General features: G+C 58.9%; 1 protein-coding gene across 5 annotated transcripts in view; it reads right to left on the minus strand.

Moving 5' to 3' along the window:
• Positions 1-19,980, minus strand: part of ARAP1 (ArfGAP with RhoGAP domain, ankyrin repeat and PH domain 1) — a 185,103-nt gene that overhangs the window by 20,296 nt on the left and 144,827 nt on the right. For all 5 annotated transcript variants that reach the window (XM_045023006.1, XM_045023016.1, XM_045023000.1 and 2 more), the window contains 11 exons: positions 18,872-18,974; positions 17,463-17,658; positions 16,632-16,671; positions 15,825-15,988; positions 14,460-14,672; positions 10,341-10,446; positions 8,293-8,440; positions 7,105-7,191; positions 6,095-6,163; positions 5,285-5,402; positions 141-254 (listed from right to left, as the gene is read on the minus strand). In XM_045023006.1, coding sequence (XP_044878941.1) covers positions 141-254; positions 5,285-5,402; positions 6,095-6,163; positions 7,105-7,191; positions 8,293-8,440; positions 10,341-10,446; positions 14,460-14,672; positions 15,825-15,988; positions 16,632-16,671; positions 17,463-17,658; positions 18,872-18,974 — 1,358 coding nt within the window. The remainder of the gene's footprint in view (positions 1-140; positions 255-5,284; positions 5,403-6,094; positions 6,164-7,104; positions 7,192-8,292; positions 8,441-10,340; positions 10,447-14,459; positions 14,673-15,824; positions 15,989-16,631; positions 16,672-17,462; positions 17,659-18,871; positions 18,975-19,980) is intronic.

Genomic DNA, 19,980 nt, shown 5'->3' on the forward strand with positions numbered 1-19,980 from the left:
TGTCTCTGTGCCGCGCGGATCAGACCAGCCAGCTCGCTCTCTCTTTTGGACAATGAAGACTAAGAAGTGCGAGAACCCTGAGCGGCCTGGCTCCCGTCCACACTGAGGTACATCTCCGACACACCCCTGCAACCACCTACCTAGATAGATAAGCATGTTCTCCATGGACAGCTGCTTCTTCACCACCAGGTAGCTGTCCGTCCCCAGGCCGTGCAAGATAGGCAGGACTTTCTCAGAGTAGTGCAAGGGCCGTTCTGCACGGAGAAGGAGGAACAGGTGTATTAATGCCCCCATCTGGCTTCCCCACTCCGTGACCATGTTGACAGTGACTGAAGCTGCATGTTTTAACTCAACTCTGTGAGCCAACTAAACGCCCCTTGGGGGAGGATCATTGTTTTACATGTATAGAGCCTCTTCAAGTGCTTTACCAACTATACCCAAGCATCTCTTCCCCCACCACCAGAATGCAGCCACCTCTGGGGTGGAATGTGGGCGGCTGTTCAACAGCCTATAGCAACACTACCCAACTGCTCAGGAGAGGCAGTGAATGAGATCCTTTCCAGCTGAGGCTGCAAGGTGGAGTTAGGGAAGCAGACTGCGTGGATTCAGGCTGGACACCAAGGCCTCATGCATCTTCTCTGGCAAAGAGCACCTGGGGGCTTTTAATGACCACAGAGCTCAGTCCCTCGGCTTTCTGCCTCATCATCAGCGTAGCGCCCCCTAGCACAATGCTGGGTAACTGCTTCAATACAGATTCAGAGGAAAAACATCTGTGCCATGTCATGCAGCGCCGAAATGTTTGTTACAGGTCTCCCAGACACGCACTGGCCAGGCCAGATCCTGCTTAGCTTGTGCGATCTGACAGAATCGCGTATCAGCCACAGTAAAAAAATACAGCCAGGGAACCAGAAAAATACTAGGGAGTAGGCCACACCATTATACTACTGATGGGAGATCAATAGTAAGCATGGTGCAGGGTGAATTAACTAGTCCAATCAATTAACAAACAGCTTTTGAGCGGGACAGTCACCTTCCTAACGAGTTCTCCTGTCCCACTCCGCTGTGGAGAGCCCAGCTCTCTGACAGAGCTCCTTGGCACTGTGCTGCCGCTTGGAGGGGACGGGGAAGGCAGATGAGGAGAAAAGGAGGTACTTGCAGACCATAGCCAGTGCAGCTTCTGGGGGCTGCTGCCATCAGAGGGCAAACAGGGTTAATGATACTCCCGTTTTTGTCAGGAGCTTGGAGATCAATGGATGAAAGGCCACGGATCAGAGCTGGGTGCCAAAAGGGCTGTCTTTGCTGCAGAGCTCACTCGGGATTGGCACCTGGGTCAGCCTTGCCCGGGGGTGAGAACCCCCCTGCAAAGCCTCACCCACGTTACTCTGTCTTCCCGTGTGTGTCACCAGGGGGAATGATCCCGGGTTCTTCGTGCCGCAGATGCTGAGCCACACTATGGTTCTCTCCCAGGGAATTGTGGGAGGACTTGTCTGTCCTGGGCACCTGGGGGGAATCGTGGGAAGGTGTTGGAGGACTATCAGCACTGCAGAGATTTACCCTGTGTCCTCTGTAAAGTGGGTAGGTTACCAGGCCGAGTGAAAGACTCACCTGGGTTTTAACCTGTACCCGAGGGTGCACCTGCTAGCCCGGGCTGAAAGCACCACTAAGCTCAGGTGAGACGGCTGTGTGTGTAGACAGGAGGTGGCCAGGGTCAAACCCCGGGTTAGAACCCGAGTTGACTCAAGTGAAGACGTGCCCAAAGAGGGCTAGATGATCATAATGATCCCTTCGGGCCTTCAAATCTGTACAAGCGACTTCCCCATCATGGCTCCAATCCTGCCCCCGCTGGCCTCACTGATTGTATTGCCAGTGACTTCAGTGGAAGCAAGACTGAGCTTTTAAAGGAGAAACAACAGCGTATGTCAGCACCGGCCACAGCGTGAGGTGAGCTCACCCCACGCCCCGCGGGGAGGCAAAGGGGAGTCGTTATTCCAGACAGATCGGCCTTTAATGACACATGGCCCAGCCGAATGGGTGCAGGCGGTTTCCCCTTCCTGAAGGCATCTCAGCCGTCTGGAGGTCAGGAAACACTGCTCGTGTAAGGCCTTTCCTGCCGCTGGGATTTTCACAGCATGGCCGGGCAAAATCCGGAGAGGTCCTGAGTAGCTGCAGAGCACCCACTGCTTCCACTGACTTCCTGGGTGTTCAGCTCTTTGCAGGATTCGGCCCTCTGCTGCTACTTAGTATTAACATGGGGCCTTTCATCCAAGGATCTCAAAGAACTTTCCAAAGGTGAGTAGCTATAACCCTCCCTGTTTAAAGGAAACTGAGGGCACAGTGAGGGGAGGCCTAACTTCAAAGTGGCTATTGATTTTGGGTGCCACACAGCTGGGGAGCCCAGCTGGACACCTAGGGCCAGATATTCAAAGGTATCGAGGAGCCTCAAAATGCCGAGAGGCACCTAGTGGGGTTTTTTAAAGTGCTTGATGCTTATCTGCATCTGTAGGTGCCTAAACACCTTTAAAGATCTGGCCCCCAGCACCTGGTTTGCAGCACCTCTGCAAATTCAAGCCCCAAATGTCAGGACAGGCACCTAGAAACCGACCCACGTAAACTCAGTGGCTGCTCTGGACATCACAGACATGGAGGGCGGGGAGAGACCTCGAGGTCATTTAGTCCAGCCGCCTGCACTGTGGCAGGACCAAGTCAACATAAACCGGCCCTGACAGGCGTTTGTGCAGCCTGTTCTTAAAACCCACCAGTGACGGGGATCCCACAACCTCCGTTAAAAGTTCCACAAGCTCCCTATTGAAGAACTTCACTCCCGAGAGTTAGAAAGGTTTTGCTAATCCCTCACCTGAATCCCCCGGGCTGCAGAGCAAGCCCATTACTTCTGTATTACCCTCACGGAGAACAACTGACCATTGTCCTCTTTGTAACAGCCCTTCATGTATTTGAAGTCTTATCACAGAGGTGGGCAAACTACGGCCTGCAGGCCACATCCCGCCCGCGGGACCCTCCTGCCCGGCCCCTGAGCTCCTGGCCTGGGAGACTAGCCCCAGCCCCTCCCCCATTGTTCCCCCTTCCCCACAGCCTCAGCTCGCCGCCGGCGCAATGCTCTGGGCGGTGGGGCTGCGAGCTCCTGGGGCAGCCCAGCTGCAAAGCCTGGCCTGACCCGGTGCTCTGTGCTGACGGTGGCGTGGCTGGCTCCTGCTGAGCAGCGCGGCTGCCTGTCCTGGTGCTCTGGGTGGCACGGCTGTAGCCCTGCCAGTCACCGGTGCTCCAGGCAGCACAGTAAGGGGGCAGGGAGCGGGTGGGGGGGGGGGTTGGATAGAGGGCAGGGGAGTTCAGGGGGATGGTCAGGGGTTGGAGGCGTGGATAGGGGTCGGGGCAGTCAGAGGGTGGGGAACAGGGGAATTGAATGGAGGGGGCAGTCAGGGGTGGTGGGTCTGGGGGCGGTCAGGGGACAGGGAGGGGTGGATGGGGCAGGGGTCCTGGGGGGGGCCGTCGGGGAACAGGGGGGATTAGAATATAGAAAATCAGGGTTGGAAGGGACCTCAGGAGGTCATCTAGTCCAACCCCCTGCTCAAAGCAGGACCAATCCCCAAGTAAATCATCCCAGCCAGGGCTTTGTCAAGCCTGACTTTAAAAACCTCTAAGGAAGGAGATTCCACCACCTCCCCAGGGAACCCATTCCAGGGCTTCACCACCCTCCTAGTGAAATAGTGTTTCCTAATATCCAACCTAAACCTCCCCCACTGCAACTTGAGACCATTGCTCCTTGTTCTGTCATCAGCTACCACTGAGAACAGTCTAGATCCATCCTCTTTGGAACCCCCTTTCAGGTAGTTGAAAGCAGCTATCAAATACCCCCTCAATCTTCTCTTCTGCAGGCTAAACAATCCCAGTTCCCTCAGCCTCTCCTCATAAGTCATGTGCTCCAGCCCCCTAAGCATTTTTGTTGCCCTCCGTTGGACTCTCTCCAATTTTTCCACATCCTTCTTGTAGTGTGGGGCCCAAAACTGGACCCAGTACTCCAAATGAGGCCTCGCCAGTGCTGAGTAGAGGGGAATGATCACATCCCTCGATCTGCTGGAAATACCCCTACTTATACAGCCCCAAATGCTGTTAGCCTTCTTGGCAACAAGGGCACAGTGTCGACTCATATTCAGCTTTTCGTCCACCGTAACCCCTAGGTCCTTTTCTGCAGAACTGCTGCCCAGCCATTCGGTCCCTAGTGTGTAGCAGTGCATGGGATTCTTCCGTCCTAAGTGCAGGACTCTGCACTTGTCCTTGTTGACCCTCATCAGGTTTCTTTTGGCCCAATCCTCTAATGTGTCTAGGTCCCTCTGTATCCTATCCTTACCCTCCAGCGTATCAACCACTCCTCCCAGTTTAGTGTCATCTGCAGACTTGTTGAGGGTGCAGTCCACGCCATCCTCCAAGTTGGATGGGGCAGGAGTCCCGGGGGGCGTGGGGGGGGGGATGTCGTTGGGGAGCAGGGGGGGTTAGCTGGGGCAGGAGTCCCGGGGGGGCCGTTGGGGAGCAGGGGGGTCAGATAGGGGGTGGGGGCTGGGGCACACCTGGCTGTTTGGGGAGGCACAGCCTCCCCTAACCAGCCCTCCATACAATTTCGGAAACCCGACGTGGCCCTCAGGCCAAAAAGTTTGCCCACCCCTGACTTATCAGGTCCCCCCTCAGTCTTCTTTTCTCAAGGCTAAACATGCCCAGTTCATTAACCTTTCCTCAGCTCGGGTTTGATCATTTTTGTTACTCTCTTCTGGGCTCTTTCCAATTTGTCCACTTCCTTCCTAACGTGTGGCACCCGGAACTGGACACAGTTCTCCAGCTGAGGCCTCACCAGTGCTGAGTAGAGCAGGACATTTACCTCCCATGTCTTACATACAACGCTCCTCTTAACACACCCTCGAATATTAGCCTTTTTCACCACGGCATCACATTGTTGACTCACATTCAATTTGTGATCTACTCTGACCCCCAGATCCTTGTCAGCAGTACGACCGCCTGGCCAGTTATTCCCCACTTTGTAGTTGTGGGTTTGATTTTTCCTTCCTAACTAAGTGCTCGACGCTCACCTTTATGTTCGATCTAAGTGACTTGCGAGGTCACAATGCCAGAGCCAAGACTCTCCCGATGCTCTGCTCTAGTCTGCTGGCCAGAGCTGTCACAGGTTGTCCATCCGGCCCCTGGACCCAATGCCCTGCCCGCTCTACACCTGGCAGGTTAGCATTCTCGGAGTAACCCTCTCTCCCGCCCAGACACCGACCTGCTTCCTCCCTCTCATTCACTTCGAAGCAGCTCCAGTACTCCTTCTCCTTCGTCTCGATTTTCCTCCGGTCCAAGATCTCAAAGGTCAGCTCTTCTGCCGTCATGGTGGCTGGGATCTGAGGCAAGGAAGAAAGAAGCCTTTCTCGTGTCTGCGTCATGGCAGGTCATGTCTCCAGATCCCCCCACCCCTCAGTGCAAGCCCGAGCATCCAGTGGGCTACCAGCCCTCCTGACCAGGCGCCACGGACCTTTCTGTTCGTTCTGTGGCTAGCGGGCAGCCCTCGGAAGCGGTTTGCCAGGGCTGCGCCTTCTGTCAGGGCAGTCAGAGGAAGGCTCTAGCTCTGCTGTTGAAGGGACCAGATTGAAAATCCACCCTGCACTGCCCCACACTGGCATGTGCACAGCATCCCTAGCAGGCTCCTCTGGCTTAGACTCCCCTGATCCCCTGGGCTCAGAGTCACATGCGCCCTGGGGTGGAGGTGGAAACCCCCGCACCCGCCTGCCAGGGCAAGCCCAGTGCTGGGGCTCAGAGGGCAGTCAGGATGCAATCGGTTGCCCCATTTCATTCCGGCTGTCTGGAGCAACGGCGCCACCCTGACTGTCCTCCATGCGGCACTGTGAAGCCCCAGCCCTTTGGATCAGAGTGAAGGGAGCATCGCGTGCCACCACTCGGTGTATCCCTCCAGCTTCCCCTTCCTCGGGGCGCACAGAGCATGACACGGCTTCTGGCGGAGACTCCGCGCAGGCCTGTCCGAAGCACGCACAGCGACGGCCTCTTTCCCTTCCCACCGCCCCTGCCCTCGCCTCACCTTGATGTGCTGCTCTGCTTCCGTCTTCTTCTCCTCCAGATACACTGTGCAGATGAAGTCCCCAGCTTGCTGGAAGGAAACAAGAAAGGGGCTTTTACCAGCAGGTTCCTGTTTACAGAGGAGCACCAAGACTGGTGAGTGTGAACCCCCTCCTGGCCTGGCCTGCCACACCCCAGAGTTAATCTGGGTGCAGAGATCCCCCTCAAGGTTATTTGCCGAATAACCCCCCGTCACAGGGTGGCTGGCCCTTTAAGGGGAGAAGGGTCCCAAGCCCTACCTGTGACACACTTAACTCCATAGGTGGGCAAAAGGAAGGTCATGTGATCGGTGGGTCATGTGATTTAATCAGGCCACTGCTCAGCAGGCAGCTGACCCTGTTTCCACCCCCTATTCTCAAGCAATTCAGCACAACGAGTTTTGCCGTGTTCCCACTGGAATAGACGGCGTCCACCTGAGCGCCCCCTGCTGGTCAGCAGTAGCAGTGACTGGAGCCGCGAGAAGCCATCCGCAGGAACATGGAGCATTTCTAGCTGGCTTTGTGGTGGTACAGCGGTGGTCTATTCAGGGATGCTGAGGACAGACCCAGAGGCTGCTGAATGGGAGGGGGAAATAGCTGAAAATGTTTCTATTTCAGCTTCCAAAGGGTAACAGGAAGTGGCGTCAGCTAGCTGGGACCTAACAAGCTGCCCCCTTCTACCGCCTAGGATTCTGGGAGCGATGGAAAAAGGGGATTTGCTCTTGGGAGGGGCGAATGGGCAGCCCCAGCACACACAGCGCCATGAAACCATGTGAGTCAGAACTGGAAGCAGCCCCTACAGCCAGACTGCTAAAGCGGAGAGCGACCCTCCCGGGTTAGCTGGTGGAGGAGACTAACTGTGTCTGCCCGTTCCCTTCGGAGTTCCTGAGATCGTAGTTTCCCAGTGGATCTCCGAAGAGAAGTCTCAGAACCGAGCGAGCGTGTGCAGGTGAGACCTGCCCCTCCTCCACCAGCGGGCGGACGGGCCGGCTACCTGGGTTCCACTAGACGAGCCGGCTATCCGCATCTTGATGATGGCTTGGATCTCGTCCTGCTGTTTCCTCATCTCTTGTTCGTCCACCTGCCAAGAGGAGAGAAGGCCAGAGCAATCAAACCCTCCGCAGCCCGGCAGCAGAAAGGCCAGATGGACAGCGTCACATGGGGCCCAGCTCTGGGGCGGACACGGGCCTCCCCCGTCAGTCCCTGGCCCCCTGCCCGTCACTGAGCTGTGCTGGTCGGGAGTCACCCACCTGCCCAGCTCCACTGGTCAAGGAAAGGCACTCAAGCACCTCTGCCAAATGGTGCTGAACTCCTAACAGGGCTTCCCGTGCTTCTCCCCACCCGCCCCGATGTCCTCGAAGCCGTCACGGCTTCACTGCTATTGTTATTCATGCTACCTCAGGTACGTCCGTACGTGCTGCATTCACACCCCCGACAGCAGTACAGCCGGACCCTCTGTGTCGTCGGTGTCTCTCCTTGATCTGTGAGACGCAATCCCACCCTCCACTTGCCTCCAAGAAAACTGGACTTCTCTAGCATGGCTCAGACACAGCCACCTTCCCGTCATGGATCCCCCAAATCCAGCCAGTCCTCTCCAAAGTCACCCTTCTCCCAGTGGCTGGGCTTTATCTGCAGAGGGTGCTTTATAGGATCTGGTGGCTAGTGCATTGCTGAGAATCGTATGCCCGGAGCCAGGTGCTGAGTGGCGGGTGGAAAGAGAGGCTGGAGATCCGAAAGATGACAAAGGGAAAAACTTCCTTGTGGAGGAAGCTCCCAGGGTAAAACAATGGGCGCGAAGGGCCACAGTAACAGTAATCGCGCCGAGCGCTTAACATCCGTGGACCTCAAAGCACTTCACAAAGGAGGTTAGTATCATCGGTACGATGGGGAAACTGAGGCACGGGGAGGGGAAGGAGCTTGCCCAAGGTAGCAGAGCTGGCAGTAGAAGCCAGGTCTCCTGATTTGCTGTCTAACATTCTGGCCACCAGACCACATTGCTCCACAGAAGAGCTTGAATAGATAGAGACCACGTTACAATGGACAACAGTGCGAACGCTCATTCTGGCTAGGTGAAGGAGGCCATGTTTTCTATAGGTGCCCGGGAGCCGAGTGTACGTGGGGAAGGCTCTAGGCCTGGAAGCCTTCGCTCCGCTGAGGAGTGGGGCTTCTGAACGCTACTTACGCTAAATATGACCACGTAGCGGCTGATGAGATCCTCCACCACGCGGCCCGCCTTGTAGTCCTTCCCGTCCGTCTGGAAGAGCGTCGGCCCGAAGACAATCGCCAGGTTGTGTGTGTTCATCTGGTTCATCTCGGAGAAGTACTGGACCCTGCGGAAAGCCAGCACGTTAAGGACAGCTCCTCCTGGAGCTCCAGATGCCTCCCCGCCCTGCCCCAATGGCCCTCTCAGATCTCGCCAGGACAGTCGGGGTGTCCGTTTCTGGGGGGACCCTCCATAGGTTGCTGTGTGCAGTGCTCTACTGATCTCCGTGGGAGCTAGGCACCTAAACGCCTTATTAGGTCTGGGCTCAGGCTCGGCTCCCTAGTGGTGGGGACCCTCTCGGCCAGACATACCCTGCTCCACCTCTGACCTAGGGCAAACCCCAGCCGCTGGGTGAACGGCTCAGGGACGCTGCTGGGTCAAAGCAGTCAGTTTGAATTCTGCTCTGGCTCCTGGCAGGGCCGGTGGGCAGCTGGGAACAGAGCTACCAAGGAGCGGGTGAAAGGAGTTCCTCTCTCTCCAGCTGGTGGAAGGGAACGCGCTGTGCTTCCTGACAGAGCCAGCCAGACGCAGCCAATGATTTTAGTTTATTATCCACCTATTGTGTGATGTTATGATTAATCAACATCGTATATCATACATATTCATTGTATGTTAATGAGAGGGCATTTGCAGGATTACAGAAGTACAAGACTGATCAGTAGTTAGAGGAACCATGTACTAGACATGAGTCAGACAGGCTGAAATGCAAAAACCTGTAGGCTGCGGCCTGCAAGATTTTAGCTCAGCTATTTTAGGCCTTGGAGACAAGAAATGCTGACATGAGTCAATGACCGAGAGATAACCCGGAAGATGATGGGAAAAGAGGTACCAGCCGGTAATACTGTGAAAGTTTAGCCGGAAGATTAAATTTAAATGATAAAATGCTGTAGCAGCAAATATTGTCTCCCACAAAATAAAGGAGGAACGTAAATGTGAAGAGAACCCGCCCAGCCTATAGGGGGTCCCTTGTGATTCTGGGGGACACAGACCAGTAAGAAAGAGAGGGTGGACACTTCCAGGTACACGCGCCGAGTGTAGGGATAGCCAGAATCACAGTATAAAAGAGGGTGCCCAGAGCTGAAAAACTGAGCTTCCCAGGGGACACCTCCAGCAGGAACCATGGCCGTATTGATGATCAGCCCGAGAGGGCCAACGGACTCGAACCCCATCTAGGAGGATGTGAGCGTGTCTGTCGTTACTTAGCTCTAGGAAGTGCCAAGCCTGTGACATTTAGAACTCTGTTGGGAACTTTAATAAACGGCTAACAGAGACGTTCTTGTGAGTGTCTGTGTTACCTGCCTATGGCTTCAAGTGTTCCTGTGGGCTCTAGATCCAGCACAAAGAGAGGGAACTCTGTTGAACGTGAGACTGTAGCTGCCAGAGCTGAACCCACTGTAGTGTAATTAACATTCAATGAAATAAATGGCTACACAGACCTGGCAGGTGGGACCCATTAGCCATAAAAGGTGCATGGCTCTTTGAAGAGGAGGCAGAAGAATCTGTCCCAGGAACGCTGGGAAAGACAAACACTGCTCTGCTGATCCTGAGTCTGGCCTTCATCCTAACAACACTGCATGTCTGGAGCCTCCTTCACAGGAGGGTCTCACAACCCCCTGTGCGGAAGTTCACTCCTAACATGCTTGGGGTCACACAGTGAGTTGGTGGCAGAGCAGCGGATTAAGCCCAGGTCTCCTGAATCCCTGGCTTTAGCCCCTTCCCCTCCACAGCCTGTTAGCGAGAGAACGACCCGTATCTCGCTGCATCCCGAACCAGCAGGGAAACCCAGCGCCTCTTTCCTTAGCAGGGAGGCCTGGTGAGTGATTCTCCGGCTGGGTGGACCCCAGGCCTTGCGTGCCCAGCTGGCAGGACGGGGCACACAGCTCCGGCACCCACCGGAGAGCACTGGCCTCGGCCAGGCCCAGAGTGGAGCTGTGCAGCTGAGCTCGGCCGTGCCGCGCCCCCCTTACCGGTACAGGTGGTTGATCAGCGCTTTCACTGTGGCTCTGTTCACCATGGGGAGGCTGCTCAGGAGCTGGCGGTACTGGCCGATCTTCTCCTCCTCATTTTCAATGGCTGGCGGGGAAGGAAGCGGAGCACAGGGTGAGCAGAGCCGCTCGGTGGCAGAGCGGGTGGGCTTGGGGGAGGAGGCTACCAGCCAAATGCTGCCGGATTGGCTGCTAGGCTTCCCTGCCGGGGGTCATCCATGGTACAAACTGAGCTGGACTCTCACCGGACCCTCCTCTGCTTGCCTGACCCCCGTCCATCCATTTCCCAGACTGCCCCTCACCTGCCCCGTCCCCTACCACCAGCTGCTTCCCCTCACGGGATCCCCTGGCTTCCCGCCCCTAGACACACGCCCTCAGCTGCTGTTCGGCCAGGAGGAGGCAGCAGAGGAAGGGCTGGGGCGTGCTGGATGCAGGGAGGAGGGGGTGCAGCACACAGAGGATTGCTGCCTTCCTGGGTCCTGGAGGGATGCAGGTCTCGTGCTTTTCTTCTAGCCTCCAGCCAGCCGCACTGTGCAAACCTGACTGCGCTGCCTCCACCAATGACCTGTCCATGGGCGCGGGTAGGGGACGGCCCGGACAGGCAGGGGCGCGGGTAGGGGACGGCCCGGACAGGCAGGGGCGTGGGTAGGGGACGGCCCGGACAGGCAGGGGCGTGGGTAGGGGACGGCCCGGACAGGCAGGGGCGTGGGTGGAGGACGGCCCGGACAGGCAGGGGCGTGGGTGGAGGACGGCCCGGACAGGCAGGGGCGCGGGTGGAGGACGGCCCGGACAGGCAGGGGCGTGGGTAGGGGACGGCCCGGACAGGCAGGGGCGTGGGTGGAGGACGGCCCGGACAGGCAGGGGCGCGGGTGGAGGACGGCCCGGACAGGCAGGGGCGTGGGTGGAGGACGGCCCGGACAGGCAGGGGCGCGGGTTGGGGCCGGCCCGGACAGGCAGGGGCGCGGGTAGGGGACGGCCCGGACAGGCAGGGGCGCGGGTAGGGGACGGCCCGGACAGGCAGGGGCGTGGGTGGAGGACGGCCCGGACAGGCAGGGGCGCGGGTGGAGGACGGCCCGGACAGGCAGGGGCGTGGGTGGAGGACGGCCCGGACAGGCAGGGGCGCGGGTAGGGGACGGCCCGGACAGGCAGGGGCGTGGGTGGAGGACGGCCCGGACAGGCAGGGGCGCGGGTAGGGGACGGCCCGGACAGGCAGGGGCGGGGGTTGAGGACGGCCCGGACAGGCAGGGGCGCGGGGAGGGGACGGCCCGGACAGTCAGGGGCGTGGGTGGAGGACGGCCCGGACAGGCAGGGGCGTGGGTCGGGGACGGCCCGGACAGGCAGGGGCGTGGGTGGAGGACGGCCCGGACAGGCAGGGGCGCGGGTAGGGGACGGCCCGGACAGGCAGGGGCGTGGGTAGGGGACGGCCCGGACAGGCAGGGGCGTGGGTGGAGGACGGCCCGGACAGGCAGGGGCGTGGGTGGAGGACGGCCCGGACAGGCAGGGGCGCGGGTAGGGGACGGCCCGGACAGGCAGGGGCGGGGGTAGGGGACGGCCCGGACAGGCAGGGGCGTGGGTAGGGGACGGCCCGGACAGGCAGGGGCGTGGGTGGAGGACGGCCCGGACAGGCAGGGGCGCGGGTGGAGGACGGCCCGGACAGGCAGGGGCGGGGGTAGGGGACGGCCCGGACAGGCAGGGGCGCGGGTAGGGGACGGCCCGGACAGGCAGGGGCGCGTGTGGGGGACGGCCCGGACAGGCAGGGGCGCGGGTGGGGGACGGCCCTGACAGGCAGGGGCGCGGGTGGAGGACGGCCCGGACAGGCAGGGGCGCGGGTAGGGGACGGCCCGGACAGGCAGGGGCGCGGGTAGGGGACGGCCCGGACAGGCAGTGGCGCGGGTGGGGGACGGCCCGGACAGGCAGGGGCGAGGGTGGAGGACGGCCCGGACAGGCAGGGGCGTGGGTAGGGGACGGCCCGGACAGGCAGGGGCGAGGGTAGGGGACGGCCCGGACAGGCAGGGGCGCGGGTAGGGGACGGCCCGGACAGGCAGGGGCGTGGGTGGAGGACGGCCCGGACAGGCAGGGGCGTGGGTAGAGGACGGCCCGGACAGGCAGGGGCGCGGGTAGGGGACGGCCCGGACAGGCAGGGGCGTGGGTAGGGGACGGCCCGGACAGGCAGGGGCGTGGGTGGAGGACGGCCCGGACAGGCAGGGGCGCGGGTAGGGGACGGCCCGGACAGGCAGGGGCGTGGGTGGAGGACGGCCCGGACAGGCAGGGGCGTGGGTAGGGGACGGCCCGGACAGGCAGGGGCGTGGGTAGGGGACGGCCCGGACAGGCAGGGGCGTGGGTGGAGGACGGCCCGGACAGGCAGGGGCGTGGGTAGGGGACGGCCCGGACAGGCAGGGGCGTGGGTGGAGGACGGCCCGGACAGGCAGGGGCGTGGGTAGGGGACGGCCCGGACAGGCAGGGGCGTGGGTAGGGGACGGCCCAGACAGGCAGGGGCGTGGGTGGAGGACGGCCCGGACAGGCAGGGGCGCGGGTAGGGGACGGCCCGGACAGGCAGGGGCGTGGGTAGGGGACGGCCCGGACAGGCAGGGGCGCGGGTGGAGGACGGCCCGGACAGGCAGGGGCGTGGGAGGGGAGGGACACGGCTCAGCTCCCTGCTCAGATCTCAGCTGGTTGTCAGCCGGATTCACCCACCCCAGGTGCTGGTGCTGCTGGACAGCTCCAGCTGTAAAGGGTGAACGGTCCGGCGTCCTTTCTGCTGTGCCGGAGCAGCCGAAGCATCGCCTCGTCCCTCTGACCTGCCGCGAACCCATCAAGAGGAGAAACACCCCCCACCCCAGCGAGGCTGGAGATCCGGGACCCGCCTGCGTCTCAGTCCAGCCCTGCTCCCCTCGTTTCCCCTCAGCCCTGCCCCACAGGAAGACTCGGATCCTCCCACCGCAGGGGGACCTGCTTCCTGTGCCGTGTTCCCCACTCAGTCAGGGCAGGCTGCAGATCTCTCTTGCTGTGATTCATGGCCCTGTCTGTGCCTGGCCACTTCTAACCCCCGGAACCAGAGCCCTCAAGCCGCCCAGAGTTCTCCAAACAAAACATCTGCAGCCCAGATGCTGTTTCCCAGCCGGATGGTGCCACGGAGGAGCCAGCAGGTGGCACTAGCCTGCTGCAGCTCAGCTGTGTGTCTAAGCCACCTGCTCAGCCGAGCTCTGCGGGCTAAATAAACCAGGAGAGAATGTCTTGGAGTTGTTCTCAGGCACTCTCAGACCAGAGCCCACTGAGCAGGCTGTAGCATCCTGCTGTGCAGTGCTGGAGCGACACAGGCAGAGGGGCTGGCTGAGTCGTCTGCTACTGACCTGAGATAACTAAGCTCCACCCGTAGCAGAAATGCCTAATCCTGCAATAATCAATCATAATATGAATCCCATAGGGAGCTGGCTGGTGTGTGCATGTCACACTGCCCCCTACTGGATGGCCTCAGAACTGCTGAACTGTGTGTCGCAGGCCCGTACAGCTCACAGCTCACGGAGATTAGCTGAGCTCTAGGAGCAAGAGGCTGGGAGTTCTGTCCCCGTGACGCTCTAAGAGGATATGCTGTGCAGCCAGAGGAGTGAGAATTTGTGACAGTGATTTGTCCTTCTCTGGTGCCTTCCTTCCATGGCTCTCAAAGTGTTTTACAAACAGCAGTTAAGTTTCATACACTCCAGTGTGGGAGAAGTAAATAGTATAACTCCCATTTCACAGATGGGGAAACTGGGGCACAGGGAGGGGCAGTCACTTGCCCAAGGTCACCCAGCAGGCACATGGCAGAGCTGGGATTGGAACCAGCGACCCTGACTTCCAATCCCTTGATCTAACCCCATCCCAGATTAGTCTCCCCTCTTGGGATACACGCTCCTCTCTAAAGCAGAGCCTGTTAACAACCTGGACTCCCCATTATCCTCCCACTCCAGGGCCCCCAGCTGCCACTGCTCTCCGTGCAATGCAGCCCCCTTGTGTCAGACTCAGAGATTTATGGACTGTAAGGCCAGAAGGGAGCCCTGGATCACCTAGCCTCAGCTCCTGTCTTTCAAGGCTCTGCCAGGAGAGGACAGCAGCGCCCCCTACCTGCTGCCTTCAGCCAGTCCTGGCAGAACTCTTTGGTGAAGAGCCCATCCCCGAGGTCTCGGAAGAACCTCTTCAGTGTGTTGGAGACGTCGTCCACGTGGTGCTCCCCTTCCTTGAGCCGGACCCTGCGCGCGTCCTTCCGGAGCATCTCCAGCAGGCTGGTGGTCTTGGAGTTCTGGCCGCTCTTCCTGTAAATCCCCTCCGAGGTCAGCCCTGGAGCGGGACAGGTCACTCGAGGTCAGCGATGTGCAGAGCAAAGAGCTCTCCCCTGGGGAGTCACAGGCCACCCACCCTCCCACTGCCCTGACACAAGAAGCCAAGCGGAGCTCTGCAAGGAATGGAAGACCCATGCCCCTCTCTCAGCATGTGCCCGGTGACCACCACCAATTTCTGTAGCAGTAGTAGGGCTGGATCCAAAGCCCAGTCTAGTCCCTGGGAGTCTTTCCCCTGCATGCCAGGGGCTCTGGATCCGGCCCTTAGCAAAGGAAACAAACCCGTGTAATAATCAGTCCTTTAAGCCTCAGACCCACACTTGGGCTGGGCCCACATCAATCCTGCATCAAAACACTGAGACGTGGCGCTGCTGATCTCGACACGTCTAGAAAGAGCCCAGGAAGGGGCCCGCGCATGGGCTAGAGGGAGTTTAAGGAAGGGAATTTGTTGCAGAGGAAGGGACGCGGCAGGAGATGGGGTAGCCAGCTACAGAAGGGGTGTTCAGACCTGGCCACTAAGGAGGAGCTCAACACAACACTTTGAATGCCCTGAAGCCCACTGCAACCAGGCACAGAAGTAGCCTTCCTACCCCCTCACCAGGCCGGGTGGAGGTAGCCTGCTAATGCGATGGATGGTAATATACCTGCCTGCACTTCCCTTGTCCTCCTGGAGCTGGGTGTGCCACGGTCTGCACCTCTGACTTGTCACTACAGTTCCATTATAGACTCAGACTCATAGACATTAAGGCCAGAAGGGACCATCATGATCATCTAGTCTGACCTCCTGCACATCGCAGGCCACAGAACCTCACCCACCCGCTCCTGTAATAGACCCGGAACCTCTGGCTGAGTCACTGACATCCTCAAATCATGGTTTAAAGACTTCGAGTTACAGAGAATCCACCATTTACACTAGTTTAAACCTGCAAGTGACCCCTGCCCCACGCTGCAGAGGAAGGCGAAAACCCCAGCCTTCGCCAGCATGGGTTAGGGAGGTGCTGGGTAACGGTGCTGGCCAATGGCCCATCCAGCACCAAACCATCTCTCGGGCCAGGGGCTTGCCTCTGGAAGCAGAGGTGCCCCCAGCATGCAGGCGAGGGGGAGAGGGCCTGCTGCATGCCCACAGACAGGGAACTCCTGGGTGCGGACGTACCGCACTGCGTGATGTAATCGATGCATCTGTCTACGATGACGGGGATGTCCGACTCCGTGAGCTGCTGCTCAGACAACGTGTCGCCGGAGCAACCCGCAGCCTTCTGGATGGCAGCCACCCAACCCAAGAAATCCAGCTTCCTCTCCCCTTGGATGTACAGCGTCCTGGGGAGAGAAACGAGGCCCCACAGCCCCTTAGCTGGGAAACAACAACCGGGACTGCTAGGCATGCTGGGGGTAAGCTTTGCTGGAGAGTCCGTCAGCTGATGCGTCTAGGCTGCTGCACCCCAGCCTCAGGGGTTCCTGCCCACTAAAGTGAATTCCACATGGGTGGAAGGTACTGGGTGAACAGCCCTGGGTAGCCACGTGTTCACACATCCCCCCACAGCCCTGCCCACTGCGACGCGTCTCAGCCTGGCCCTGCCCATCTCCCTGGAGAGACAGCAACCTCTGCGCCCTCTGCTGGCAGCGTTAAACAGGGGCAGGTCTTCAATGTCAGACGTGGCGAACGCCTGCCCCCGCAGAAACGGACTGAGGCCAACCAGATTGTTTCACACGGGCCACTGAGCATATAGCGGGGGGGGCAGTTGCTTCCTGCCTCTGCTAAGATGGCCTGATTTGCCCAAGGGACGTAGGGAAGTCCCCATCTCATCACCCACCCATCTCCGGTGCCACTGGTTATTTTTAGTCCCTTACGGCTTTCGGTTAAAACCCTGCCACTTTTAAGAACCTGCAGGATCTAACGAACCCGAAGGGTCTCTCCCTCGGCTCTGCCCTGCACTACACGAAGCACAAGCAGACTTTTTACCTTCTTCTCTCCACCAGAACCAGACTGTCCCCTTGGATGGCTGTGAAATGAAAAGCAGAGATGGCGTGAGATTGCACCAGCGCGGGAAGCTCGCCTTCCCCATCCTGCGGCTAGGCGGAGGTCGGAGCTCGGTTCTGCCGGTGAAAGACCCACCACCCAAAGCACCAGCTGCCAACAGAGGTGCTGACACGAGGAGACCCACAGCGGTGCTGCAGGGAGCTAGGACCCTGAGAGAGGTGGCACTAACAGACTTCTCTCCGGGTGGTACACTGGACAGCGGTGCGGCAGATGGCACTAGCCTTCTGGAGTTGGCACTGAACCAAGCCCCAAGTTTGGGTTGGGGGACATTGTCCCATGGGAGATATGCACCTGAAAGATTTTGGGGCACCTTTTGCAGAAGGGGTATTAACCTCTCCGTCCTGGGCGACCACCTTGCTGCCTTTAGATTCTATCAGAGGAGTGCTCTCCCTCACTGCTCCGCTTAGGAGTGTAATCGTGGAGTGTTACTAGCGGAGAACAATTGGCAGGTTCCTCCCCAGAGCAGGCTGCATTTCAGCACTGGGGGAGCGATCCCGGCCCATAACGTGCTCTGAGACCCTCCAGGTTCACAGGTGCTGTCTAAATGGATTGTTCTGTACGAACGCCAGTGGCCTGTCAGACCCACAGCACTGAGTTTTAACATGGCGAGGGGAAAGGACGGGGCAAGCCGTGGGGTGGGTGGGGATGACACCTGTCAGGCCCAGGGACCAGACCCCTCTCTATGGAGAAGCAAGGCAAGGGGCCCAGGAGGAGGAGGGAGAGCAGGAAAGCAGGAAGGGGTGTGGTGCATACAGAGCTCCTGCAGCTTCTTCAGGTGCACGGCCTCCTCCTTGTCACTGTCCTCGAAGAAGGCGTAGAGGACTGACTGGGCGAGGGCGAACCAGCCCTCCTTGGCCCGCTCCAGGCTCAGGCCGCCCTTGTACTGCAGCCGTCCGATCCGCTCGAAGTCGAGCCTCAGCAACTCGTCCGCTCGGGGGTGGATGAAGGACTGAGGCGTGGGCAGGGAGAAGAGAGGAGAGAAGCCGTGAGCCCTTGTGCGTCATTACAGCTACCCAGACGTGAACGGCACAAGGAGCCGGACACAGAGCCCACCGAGGAGCTGCACCTCCTGGGGGGGTGCATGACAGTGGGAGGAGAAAGCTGGCGGTAGCCACCTTTGTGCCACCTGGATTCTGGGCCGGCCGAGAGCTGGAGCAGCACCTGGCATAAATCAGAGCAGCCTCGGGGCTGCTCTAACTGAGAGCAACTTCCCCAGGGCGGCCTGGGGGCTGTGGCCCCAGAATCTCTGGAGCAGCGTGTGCTGTGGAGAGGCCTCCCCGGCACAGCCCTAAACTGCAGCCCTACGTGCTGGGGAATTCTCCTCGCTGGGCCCCTCAGCTCCCCATGTCCCAGTGAGAGGGAGCGAATCTCTCCTGCAGTGGCGGGGTTACCCTGACTGGGACTCACTCGCCGCCCTTGCTCACAGCCCCTGAACCTGGTTCCCCAGGCCTCCAGGGGACTAAGCTCTAGATTGCTTCCAAATTTGGCCCTAGTCAACAAGCCCCACACTGGGCTCTCGAGTGATTTGAGAGGACAGGACCATGCAGCGAGGATAACGTCCCAGTCCCGAGACTCGCTCCTCATGCCCGGTTACCTGCCGGAGCACCCTGTGCAGGGCCTCCACTTGGGAACTGTCCTGGAGACAGAGGTGAAAGTAAGACCATCCGCTCCGCTCCGGCATACCGGCAAGAGCCGGTACATAGCCGACTGTACCAGCAGGGGGCAGCTTCCCCAGGTGGGCAATTTAAAAGGGCCCTGGGTTTCCAGCCACAGCCAGAGCCCTGGGTCCTTTAAATTGCTGCCAGAGCCCTGCAGTTGGAGCCCTGGGGTAGCGGCAGCAACCAGGAGCCCTGGGCCTCTGATGGTGATTTAAAGGTCCCAGGGCTCCCAGCCGCCGCTACCGCAGCCGGAGCCCTGGGCCCTTTAAATCGCCATCAGAGCCCTGGGGTAGCGGCAGCAATTTAAAGGGTGTGGGGATTTAAAGGCCTGCCCCTTCCCCCCCGAGACCCCACTGCCTGCTCAGGACCCCGGCCCTGCGTACCGGTAAGTCCCTTAAGTTATTTTCACCCCTGCCTGGAGACCAGGCTCCATTCAAATCCAGACCGGGATTCAACCCCTAGCAAATTCCCTCCACCGCTTCTCAGCGCCGGGGTGCCCATTACCTTGGCTATGGACTTGACCCACTTCCGAATGGCCTCCGGGTTATCCAGCCCGAAGAGGTACAGTCTCTCCGATTCGATGTAGACCTCAAATGTGCTCTCATACCTGCGCGAGGGAGAGAGCGCGAATGAAGGCAGGAAGGAGACACGTACACTGAGAATTTCATTTAACCCCGAGCCCTTTCTGGTCCCAGCTCCACCTTTACTCCAAACTACCCCGCACTGCTCTGCAGTCCCCTGCATGGGGTCCGGGCCCAGTTTCCTTCGTCACAACAAGGGCTTCACTGCGAAAGCAGCTCTGAGAGTCCCAGGCAGCTGCTGGGAAGCTACAGGAAGAGGAGGCCGGTATAGAAATATCCAAACCACAGGACCTGGTAGCAATGGGGGAGTTTAACCACCCAGACCTTGACTGAGAAAGTGACATGGCAAAACACAAAATCTCCAGTAAGTTCTTGGAATGTATCAGGGACAACAGCAGAGGAAGTAACTGGGGGGTGGGGGGCAGCCATTTTAGACTTGACTCTGACCAACAGGGGGAATGATAGATTTCATGAGTCTAAGGAAAGGAAGGAGTGAGAGCATCAGAATAAGGACAATGGACTTCAAACAAGGGAGACTTTAACAAATTTAGAGAACTGGTGAGGTCCCATGGGAAGAAAATCGAAGGGGAAAAGGAGTCCAGGAGAGCTGGCAGTTCCTCAAGGAAACAATATTAAAGGCACAATTGCAAACTATTCCGATGCAAAGGGAAGACAGGAAGAATAGTGAGAGGCCAATATGGCTGCATCTGGAGCTCTTTAATGACCTGAAAATCAAAAAGGAATCCTACAGAAAGTGGAGGCCTGGTCAAATTGCTAAGGAGGCGTGCAAAAGAACAGCACACGGGCGCAGGGCCAGAATCAGAAAAGCTCAGGCACAAAACGAGTTAGACCTGGCAAGGACATAAACAGCAACAAGAAGAGGTTCTTTAAAAACATTAGGAGCAAGAGGAAGAGGAAGAAAAGTGAAGGTCCTCTACTTAGTGGAGAAGAGGAGCTAATAACTAATGACAAAAAGATGGCTGTTGAATGCATATTTTGCTTCAGCCTTCACTAATAAGGTTAACGGTGACC

Source organism: Mauremys mutica, chromosome 1 (assembly GCF_020497125.1).
Source record: "Mauremys mutica isolate MM-2020 ecotype Southern chromosome 1, ASM2049712v1, whole genome shotgun sequence".
Lineage (NCBI taxonomy): Eukaryota > Metazoa > Chordata > Testudines > Geoemydidae > Mauremys > Mauremys mutica.